This window comes from Myotis brandtii, unplaced genomic scaffold, assembly GCF_000412655.1.
Source record: "Myotis brandtii unplaced genomic scaffold, ASM41265v1 scaffold144, whole genome shotgun sequence".
Classification (NCBI taxonomy): Eukaryota; Metazoa; Chordata; class Mammalia; order Chiroptera; family Vespertilionidae; genus Myotis; species Myotis brandtii.
In genome coordinates, this window is record NW_005355159.1 from 634,011 (window position 1) to 644,975 (window position 10,965).

The 10,965-nt window shown below is 50.6% G+C and overlaps 2 protein-coding genes across 4 annotated transcripts in view; both read left to right on the top strand.

Moving 5' to 3' along the window:
* UBAP1L (ubiquitin associated protein 1-like) overlaps positions 1–8,670 on the top strand; it is a 20,347-nt gene extending 11,677 nt beyond the window's left edge. For 2 of the 3 annotated variants that reach the window (XM_014535448.1, XM_014535449.1), the window contains 3 exons: positions 2,648–2,854; positions 7,047–7,148; positions 8,046–8,670. In XM_014535448.1, the coding sequence (XP_014390934.1) occupies positions 2,648–2,854; positions 7,047–7,148; positions 8,046–8,180 (444 nt within the window). In that variant the 3' untranslated portion in view covers positions 8,181–8,670. The remainder of the gene's footprint in view (positions 1–2,647; positions 2,855–7,046; positions 7,149–8,045) is intronic. The other variant, XM_014535450.1, reaches the window with a different exon arrangement.
* A 357-nt stretch (positions 8,671–9,027) lies between these two features.
* Positions 9,028–10,965, top strand: part of LOC102262331 (transcription elongation factor SPT6-like) — a 13,673-nt gene continuing 11,735 nt past the window's right edge. The window contains exons 1-2 of the mRNA XM_005861130.2: positions 9,028–9,033; positions 9,162–9,292. Coding sequence (XP_005861192.2) covers positions 9,028–9,033; positions 9,162–9,292 — 137 coding nt within the window. The remainder of the gene's footprint in view (positions 9,034–9,161; positions 9,293–10,965) is intronic.

Below are 10,965 nucleotides of genomic sequence, written 5' to 3' on the forward strand. Positions count from 1 at the left end.
TGGTGCGGTGCCCCCGCTGCGGAGCCACAAGCCCACAGTCGCGGTAAGGACCTTGCCGGCTCTGCCAAGATCAGCAGCAAGGCCCCCACAGTCTGGTCCCCAGCCAGGTCCACAGCTACGGTCCCTCCTCTCTGTGCCCCTCCTCCCTAGCCTTACCTGCGGCTCTTCCTGCAGCCTCTGCCTAGAATGGTCCCGCTCAGAGGGCTCCCATTCCCTCTGTTTCGCACTGTGCCTGCTCTGCCTCTGCTCGGGCTCATGCCACATAACTGTGGTTATCCAGTGCCTGTCTCTCTCCTCCCGTGGAATATGCGCTCATGTTCTTTTCGGGCAGGGGTTGGATCGCATTCATTTGTGTTTCCAGAGCACCCAGCAGCAGACTGGGCCCCTAGGGGGTGCTCAATGAATGTAACTCAAATCCAGGGCTCGCTGGGCAAGGCTTGCTGAAGACTCGGTGAGCTGGGCGCTCAATCAGGGAATAGTCACTGCCTGTAAGTTCCTGCCAGACACTGTGTTGGAAGAGACAAAGTCAAAACCACTGGACAATCGCCCAAGGGGGTGTGGAGACAAGGCAGCCCTGTGTAGGGGTGGGATGGGGTGTTGAGAGAGAGGTGAGGGTGTTACAGGCTGGGAAAGCTGGGGGCAGAAGGCTGTACCCAGCAGAATGGGGAGCACAAGTGAATTTACCATGAAACCAATGAAGCTAAGCCTCAGGCTCTGACTTGGCTCTTTCCAAAGCGTTATGCCTAATTTTATATGTATAATTCTGTCTTTTTTAATTTAAGAGGTCCAAATTGTATAAGCACCAAATTCCACACAACCTAGATCCTGAGTAGATGGGGTGGGTCAGGATTAGTAGCAGGAGGTAGCAATAGGGCACAGCTTTCTGTCCCCTCAGCGGCCCCAGTCAAGCCAGTAGGTACAAAAGAATAAGGCCAACATGAAATTAAATCCAAAAGAGACTCGAGGCCTGGCTTTTCCACTCACTGGTGTGTGATATTATGCAAGTCGCTGAAGTGCTCTGAGCCATCCCTTCTCCACCTTGTAAAGAGGGCCAGCAACCCTTCTCACCGTCGTTGGGAGCAAACAGAGAGAAGAGGCTCTGTGAGCTGGACTGGCCGTGCCCACATCAAGGGCCAGATGTTAATGCCAGGATGGCTCTTCCCTGATCCAGATTAAAATAACTCTAGCAACAACCGTGTGTGTGTGTGTGTGTGTGTGTGTGTGTGTGTGTGTGGCAGATGTTCTGTAGAGAAGGAAACTGGGGCAGACAGCAGCTAAGAATCTTTTTTAAGGTCACAAGAATAGACTCAGATCCTAAGATTTTGATGTTTTCCACTGGGGGGGCTCAAGAGCAGACCCAAGGGTGAGGTCATGGCAGAGAACCCCCTGAGGGATGGAGGGGGAATTTATATGTCACACACACTCTACCCCAGGAGCGGGCAGACCCAAGGGTAAGGTCATGGCAGAGAACCCCCTGAGTAGATGGGGATGGAGTGGGAATTTATATGTCACACACACTCTACCCCAGGAGCGAAGGCAGTGGGGCTTGGGGAGGAGAGGACAAGGCAGTGTATTCAGGGCTGGCAGATAGGTGCCTCTTCATGGGGGAAGGCTTGGGGTTGATATTGGCCAGGCCAATTGAAAGGCCTTGAAGCCACCCATCTTAGCCCGACACCAGAACTGCGCCTGGTCTGTACCCCTCTCTGTGCCCTGCCAAGTCTCAGCCCAGCCAAATTCAAGAATGAGAGTCTGGCTGGGAAGATCCCCCTAAAGCAGTGGTTCTCAACCTTCTGGCCCTTTAAATACAGTTCCTCATGTTGTGACTCAACCATAAAATTATTTTCGTTGCTACTTCATAACTGTAATGTTGCTACTGTTATGAATCGTAATGTAAATATCTGATATGCAAGATGGTCTTAGGCGACCCCTGTGAAAGGGTCGTTCGACCACCAAAGGGGTCGAGACCCACAGGTTGAGAACCGCTGCCCTAAAGTGTGGGGTAAAGAACCTGGGTTTGATTTTGAATAGGGTTCAGGTCCCAAATGTGTGCTGCTTATCAGGTCATTAACTCTCTGAACCTTGATTTCAATATCTGTAAAATGGTACAATAGGAGCAGGGTTATTCTCCAGCCGTGGGCAAACTACGGCCCGCGGGCCAGATCCGGCCCGTTTGAAAAGAAAAAAACTAAAAAAAAAAAAAAAAAAGACCGTACCCTTTTATGTAATGATGTTTACTTTGAATTTATATTAGTTCACACAAACACTCCATCCATGCTTTTGTTCCGGCCCTCCGGTCCAGTTTAAGAACCCATTGTGGCCCTCGAGTCAAAAAGTTTGCCCACCCCTGTTAGCCTGTAAGTGAAATGTATGCAGGTCCTTTGCTACATACTTTTCTCACATTGTCTTATTTAAGCCTCGAAACAACCCTTGAGGTATCTAGTATGATTGCCTCCATTTCACATATGAGTAAATGGAGTAAACAGTAGAGATCTGGGGTTTGAACCAGAGCAGGACTCCAAGCTCTCCACAGCACTCGCCCCTACACTCTGTATAGGAGGTGGCATGCAAAGGCACCTTTAAAAATGTCCTGCCCAACCAGATGTTGCTCCCAGTGGTAAATGACGCATCCAACTTGTCTGTATTTCAGTCCCTCAGCCCATACACCTGCCTGCCACCTCTTGTGCGGGAGCCCCAGCCTCTCATCGCCCACAGAGCACAGCCTGATTCTGCTGACCTGCTGTCCGCCCTTAGCCAAGAGGAGCAAGACCTCATCGGGCCAGTGGTCGCCCTGGGGTATCCCCTGCATAGGGCCATCGTGGCTCTGCAGAAGACGGGGCGTCAGAGCCTGAGCCAGGTGAGTGATCCTCCAGAGTTGGGGGCCTGGAGCTGGAACCAGATGGGTGGCCACGTGGTTTTACCTTTAACTTGAAGAAATTTTGTTTCTTTCTCTTCAGAGGCAGAATCTCAGCCTGGCATTAATTACTGGGCGGTATGAGCAAGTTTCTAGATCCTAAAGCTACCGTCTGCATAGGAGTTTAGCAGGAACCCCCATGCTCACTTGGGGGAGTCTTGATATTTTACTCCTCTCCTGGTTTGTGCCCCAAATGCAGGGGCTGGAGCTTTGGGCAGCCAAGAATCTCTACAGCGGCCCAATGGAACTTTTTGTAATGAGAGATGTTTTGTACCTGTTGTCCAATACAGTATCCACCAGCCATACGTTATTACTTGAAATGTGGCTAGTGTGACTGAGAATTTTCTGTAATTGTAATTAATTAAAATAGTTACATGTGACTACTATTGGATGGTGCAGCTCTAACCACTTTCCTCAACGAAGGAACTGTGTTCAGTTTAGCCATACCCACCTATCCATCTAGTCAACAGTATTTATTGGGTACTTCCTGGGTGTTTAGATGTGGCTAGGAGGTATGAGGGAAACCAGGGTACATAAAAACCACTGTTGTAGGTTGGATTCCCCAGGAATCTGACGCAGATGGAGTTAATTAAGGAGGCTCTTGGGATCAACCCCTGGAGAAGGGAGTGGACAGAAGCAGGAGTGGGTAGATGGAGAGGTTGAGCTTTGTAGACCCAACGACAGGGTCAGCCATCCCCTCAGCTCTGGAGCAAATATGGCCCTTCAGAGTCATCCTAAGTGGGGCTGAGATGGTCAGACCTTTATATCCCTTCATCAATCAGGAATTAGGGGTGTTCATATTTAGTAAACACCTTTTTTGTGTGCCAGTCCCTCAGTCTGAGAGTATACACATTCGTGGTGTTAATATTTATAAGCACTTTTTTGTGTGCCAGTCCCTCAGTCTGAGAGTATACAATTAGGTCTTCTCAATTCTTCAAGGTTGCTGTTACTATCCTCACTTTGCAGATGGGGGCACAGGCTGGTTAGCTCGGAATCTTTGTTGTTCAATGCTTTTCTCTCATTTTCTGTGTGAGAACCTTTCAGGGCAGCACCCCAGGCTCATCTGAGATTTAAGAATAAATCTAAAGTTGCCTCCCCCTTCAGCTGCCACTGAAAGCCAGGACCATGGCCAAGGAGCTACACCGAGGATTGTGAGGGGCCAGGTCCACAGAGGGGGCCCTGACATGTCCCCCCAACCCTAGTCTCTAGGACTGGTGACAAGGCTGAGGTCTCAGGCCATTGCTGTGAAGATCTGAAGATTAGTTGGAGCCAGCAGAGGCACTGGCCTCCCTGTGGGTGGCCTGGAAGAATCCCACTGTATCAGGAACATTGTGTTTCCAGACATAGACTGACCACCTGGCTGGCCCGCCGGGTCTCTGGGTGGCCGTCCTCCCCGCTGGGCAAGGGCTAGGCCCTGAGGGGTGGGCCTGAAGGGCCATTGGATGACTTCATCTATCCTCCTGCACCAAGTTAGTATTTTTCTCTATTCTCTGAAGTTCCTCCATTAACTAAGAAACTCCTTTGGGTTCAGTTTCTTTCTCCCCTTGAAACATATATACTACAGTACATCCGTTATGGCCAGAGACGGCTCACAAGGTACGACATCAGGCGATCTTCACTTCGAAGAGCCAGGGAGAACGAAGGAGACACAAAAGATAAGCTTTGTCCATTGCTCCTTCCTTCCTTCCACAAGGATCAAAGTGCCCACTGACTGCCTGCAGGACACATGGGTGGCACATGTGAGGGCCCATAGGCCAGGCCCAGACTTGCCATATGACTCCAGGCACATCAGGGCGCCTCTTTGAGTCTCACTTTCCCTATTCACAGAATGGGGGGGGGGGACATATGCTTATAGACTTGTGGGGGCCCCATCCTGGGTTCTGAGGCAGGCCTGGTGGCTTTTACAGTCCCATAGGCCCCAAAACTGACCAAGCAGCAGAATCTTTACAAATGCAGACTCCCAGGACCTATTCGGGAGGGTCCCCATCAGTGGCTCTGGAGTACCCTCAAGAGCCTGTTATTTTCAAACACCTGTAGATGGTTCTGATATGCAGCCTGGCATGGGATCCTGTAGTCTGGACTAAGGACAGCTCTCCCTTGAGTAAGTGGTCCTCAACCTTGGCTTCTTATTAGAATCCCCTGGAGAGCTATAAGAGTCCCAGTGCCCAGGCGGCACCCCCCAGATCAGAGATTCTGGAGGCAAGAAAAAATGGTTTATGGGTAGTTTTTAAAATATATATTTCAGAGAGGAAGGGAGAGGGAGAGATAGAAACATCAGTGATGAGAGAGAATCATTGATTGGCTGCCTGCATGCCCCCCACTTAGAATCAAGCCCGCAAACCCGGGCATGTGCCCTGACCGGGAATCGAACCATGGCCCCCTGGTTCATAGGTCAACGCTCAACCATTGAGCCATGCTGGTCGGGAAGTTTATGGGTAGTTTTAAAACTCCCAGGTAGCTACAGTCAACACTAAGGCCAAGATCCATTGCTGTGGATGAGCTAAGAGGTGAGGGAGATCTCCCATCTGCCGTTGCCCCCACTCCAGTTTTCACCTTCAGAAACTCTGTCTACTTTTACGCTCAAGCTCCTCCTCTAGTAGTGGCCCCACGATGGACAAGGCCTTAGCTCGAGATTAGGTGATCTAGGCCCTAGTTCTGGGACCCTGGGCAAGCTGCCTGCATTGCCTGGACCTCCGTTTCCTCAGGTGTGCAAGGAGGGCTTGGCTGGGTGGTTTTCCAGTTGTGCTCAGAGCAAGGTCTAGGTGTCCTGGGGCAAGTGCTTGGACAGTTCAGAAGCTGAAACCATTAGTTTGTATGGTCCATGCTTCCTGCCTAGCTCTGAAGGTCTGCAGAAACCCAGCCTCTTTCTTCTTCGCTTATACCCACAATTCTTATGGTCTGGCACTAACTTCATTTGGCACTGACTCCCTATAAATTCTGTTTTGATTTGTCTGGGCCTCATGATTTCCAGTATCTGGTTTATCTCCCCCACTGAGCTGTGAGCTCCTTGAAGGTGGTTCTTAATTCACGTTATAAACACAGCATGTATTTATCAAGCTCCTTCTGCCTGCCATGCTGGGTGCTGGGACACAGTGGTGACACAACCCTTCCCTCATGGAGCGAAAAGCCAGTGGATGAGAAAGATGAGAAAAGCAGTAGAGCAGTTACAAAGTTGTATGTGCTGTGGGGCCACCAAACATGGCACCTTAGAAACGAGGCAGAGAGGATCCCCAGGTAAGAGGAGTGAGGCTGCCCTTGCTGAGGGGCCTAGGGGGCTGGGGGAGGAGCAGAGGTGACTGACAGGCAGGAACCGGCCTTTGAGCCCCGGTTGGGAGGCAGCACTTCATCCTGAGGGCCAAAGCAGCCCCCGAGGACTAGGCAGGAAGTGACCAGAACAGGTCTTCAGCCCTGTGAGGTCCACTCTGTCCCTTCCCCTTTCCAGCATGGATGCAGGTCTGTTGCTTAGTGGGGGCTCATGAAGTCCTGGGTGGCAGAGATGTATGTGTCTAGGGGTGGGGTGGGGGTATACAGGTATGGATGGCACCTTCCTACAGGTAGGTGCTCACCAGGGAGGGTGAGTAGGCTGGGGTGGGTGGTGAGTGAGAAGAGACCCCTGGGTTGTAGGCCTGTCCCACTCCCCACTTAGCTTCTGGGAACACCTTAGCTCACCCTAACAGCCCCTTTCCTGGATCCCAGCCCCTAGTTGGGGATTGTTGCTGTCTACCTGTCCACAGATCTCCAGAGGTGGCCTCTGCTTCTCTTCTATTGGTTCATGGGGTTTCTGGGGCCATGTCATGTGTGGTGGATGCCTAGTCAGCTGGCCTGAGCTCAGGCCTTACTGAGGTCCTTGGGTTGTCTCCTCTACCCCATCCACTGCCCCTGCCATTCCCCTTTTTAAAAAAAAGTAAAACATGTTTTCATTGATTTCAGAGAGGAAGGGAGAAATAGAAATAACAATGATGAGAGAGAATCATTGAACAGCTGCCTCTTGCATGCCCTTTGCTGGGGATCAAGCCCGCAACCCAGGCATGTGCCCTGATCGGGAATCAAACCGTGACCTTCTGATTCATAGGTCGATGCTCAACCACTGAGCCACTCATCTTATCCCCTCCTTCTTTGCCCCTTTCTGGCCCAGTTTCTCAGCTACCTTAGTGCCTGTGACCGGCTGCTGCGGCAGGGCTACGAGGAGGGCCTGGTGGAGGAGGCCATGGAGATGTTCCAGTTCTCTGAGAGCCAGGTCAGCCGGCCACCTGCCTGAGCCCCGAGGCAGAGAAGGGATGGGGTATCCACACGAGCCTGGTGTGCAGGGACATGCGGTGCCAGAGCCAGCCTGGGGGCCACAGGGAGAGAGCTGCTTGCTCAGCCCTGGGGAGCAGACAGCCCAGGGAGACAAAGCACAGAAGGTGAGGGGATGAGGTGGGGAGGAAACCAGAGGCAAGGCTTTTGTATTATTTAACTGAGTCAGCACACGTGTTATTGAATGCGCTCTCCTTGTTAGACATGCAGACAGGAGCCACGGGCAGCACAAAGATGCTTGAACTCTCTGCTCAAGGAGTTGGCCGTCTATCTGGAATCCAGAATATAGGCAGCTGTGGGCCCAGCAGTGCCTTCTGTGTGCCCGATGAATATGACCTGTCCGTGCTCAGCCGCTGGTTCAGGCTCGAGAGCAACCCTTCACAGAGGCAGATGAAGGGACAGAAGGGTGGGAGAAATAGAGGAGGAGGAAGGAAGAAAAGCAGGGATGTTTAAAGCGCTGGTGCCAGAGGAGGAAGGGGCACCAAAGCTGTACTATGTGAAACCTTGGCAGAGTTTGGGGCCTGGCCGAGACCCTGGACTACACATCCTCTGGGCACCAGTATCTGACTTTCCTCTTCCGGCCCCAGCCCCCAAGCACAGGTAGTCAGGAGAGAGCCGGAGTGGGGGAGTAAAGCCAGGGCCAAGTCAGTGGCCCGGCTGGGGCCTCCTTCCTTGGCCCATGTCACCTCACAGGTACAAAGGAAATGCAGGTATGGCCCAGGATCAGGTTTACCTGGCCTGTGAGGGCCACAGCTTTCTGGGAGTAGAGGACACCAGGGAGGGGGCTCCCCAGAGTAGAGGCTAAGCCTCAGTGCCCTCTCTGCCTTCCCTTCCACAGGCAGGGGAGTTTCTGCGCCTCTGGGAACAGTTCAGCGACATGGGCTTCCAGCAGGACCGGATCAAGGAGGTGCTGCTGGTCCACGGCAACCGCCGCGAGCAAGCCCTGGAGGAGCTGGTGGCCTGTGCCCAGTGACCACTGGGGCACTCTGCAATGCCCAGCATCCCAGACCTGTGCTAAACCTGGCAATCCAAGTCTACAAAGCAATGCATGCCTGTTGTAAAAATGCAACAATACCAAGGGTGGGAGCAAATACTATAGGGGAGGCAAAACTTCACTCATCTTGGGTTTTCAGCTGGACCAATTAATAAGAGAAAAACAGTTTATTAATATATGCAGCACACATTATGTGGGAGACCCCTCCGTGAAAAGTAGCTGAAAGCAGGGGTTTAGAACTCTGGCTTGTGTAGCATCAACAAAGAACACATTTGTATAGGGATAACAAGACAAAGGAAATCAGTTTTAGGCTTCCAAAAATGACAAACTAGGAAGGTAAATAATGGGAGGGAACTAATGGAGTACGGCTCACTTGCGGTATCTCCGGAAGGATAAGAATCAATCTCAAGAAAAGGAGAATTTATATCCTGCCTTTAGACAGAAAAGAGAGAGGGGGAAGAAAAGCTCTTCCTGCATTTGCCAGGCTCGAGAGCAACCCTTCACAGAGGCTGATGAAGGGACAGAAGGGTGGGAGAAATAGAGGAGGAGGAAGGAAGAAAAGCAGGGATGTTTAAAGCGCTGGTGCCAGAGGAGGAAGGGGCACCAAAGCTGTACTATGTGAAACCTTGGCAGAGTTTGGGGCCTGGCCGAGACCCTGGACTACACATCCTCTGGGCACCAGTATCTGACTTTCCTCTTCTGGCCCCAGCCCCCAAGCACAGGTAGTCAGGAGAGAGCCGGAGTGGGGGAGTAAAGCCAGGACCAAGTCAGTGGCCCGGCTGGGGCCTCCTTCCTTGGCCCATGTCACCTCACAGGTACAAAGGAAATGCAGGTATGGCCCAGGATCAGGTTTACCTGGCCTGTGAGGGCCACAGCTTTCTGGGAGTAGAGGACACCAGGGAGGGGGCTCCCCAGAGTAGAGGCTAAGCCTCAGTGCCCTCTCTGCCTTCCCTTCCTCAGGCAGGGGAGTTTCTGCGCCTCTGGGAACAGTTCAGCGACATGGGCTTCCAGCAGGACCGGATCAAGGAGGTGCTGCTGGTCCATGGCAACCGCCGCGAGCAAGCCCTGGAGGAGCTGGTGGCCTGTGCCCAGTGACCACTGGGGCACTTTGCAATGCCCAGCATCCCAGACCTGTGCTAAACCTGGCAATCCAAGTCTACAAAGCAATGCATGCCTGTTGTAAAAAATGCAACAATACCAAGGGTGGGAGCAAATACTATAGGGGAGGCAAAACTTCACTCATCTTGGGTTTTCAGCTGGACCAATTAATAAGAGAAAAACAGTTTATTAATATATGCAGCACACATTATGTGGGAGACCCCTCCGTGAAAAGTAGCTGAAAGCAGGGGTTTAGAACTCTGGCTTGTGTAGCATCAACAAAGAACACATTTGTATAGGGATAACAAGACAAAGGAAATCAGTTTTAGGCTTCCAAAAACGACAAACTAGGAAGGTAAATAATGGGAGGGAACTAATGGAGTACGGCTCACTTGCGGTATCTCCGGAAGGATAAGAATCAATCTCAAGAAAAGGAGAATTTATATCCTGCCTTTAGACAGAAAAGAGAGAGGGGGAAGAAAAGCTCTTCCTGCATTTGCTGCTTCTTAATTGCCTTCAGCTCGAAATAACATTTTTATGTCAAAGAAACATATTTTGGGTGACATTCTGGCTTCCTTCAATACCCAAAGAATCAGTTAAGAGTTGAAAGTGGGGAGGGGGAGATGGCAGGGTGTGGACAAGGAGCTGTGTTTTCTCACACAAACCTTGTAAAGCTACCTTTATTTGACCCTTTAAATTGTGTGCTTTGATTTTAAAAAAATTAAAACAAAGAAAATGATGGGCAATTCTTTTGGGTCTTATAGGCTCCTGGTCTTTTTGTGGAAATAACATCTAACTGTGGGTCCAAAGATCTAATTTCTGATTTTGGTGCAGCTGATGACTGGCTCAAAGCTTTTTTGGGCCTCAGTTTCCCCAGGAAAAGAAGAGAGATTGGACCTGGCTGCTATTCATAAGAATCCCCTGGGGAGTTTGTTAAAGAGTTCCAGGCCCCACTCTTGGAGAATCTGACTCAGAAGGTCCAACTTGGTAGCCCCTAGGGATCTGTTTTCTTTTTATAAGAAGCCTCTGGGATTGTTTTTTTTAAATCTTTGTTTTTAATCTGCTGTTTGTTGTTGTTGATTCTCTTCACCCATTCTCCCACCTCCCGTCCCCTGGGCCCACCTCTGGCAACTGCTATTCTGTTCTCTGTATCTATAAGCTTAGTTTTTTATTTTTAGATTTCACATATGAAACCATATGGTATTTGTCTTTCTCTGTCTGACTTATTTATTTAGCATAATATCCTTGAGGTCTACCCATGTTGTCACAAATGGCAAGATTTTATTCTTTTTTATAGCTGATCTAGAGGCCCAGTGCACAAATTTGTGCACAGGTGGGGTCGGGCCGGGCCAGCCAGGGGGAGAGGATGCAGGAGGTTGGCCGGTCAGCCCTGGTCGAACTCTCAGTCAAACTCCCAGTCAAGGGGACAGTTTGCATATTAGGATTTTATTATATAGGATAATATCCCATTATATATCCTGTATAATATTCCATTATATATCCTACATAATAAAAGGCTAATATATATTTCATTATATATCCTATATAATAAAAGGCTAATATGCAAATTTTCCCCTCAACCGGGAGTTCGACTGTGAGTTCAACCAGGGGATGGGGCCAATCAGCCAACTGCCCGAGGCCCCTCCCCTCTGGCCAGCTCCACCCC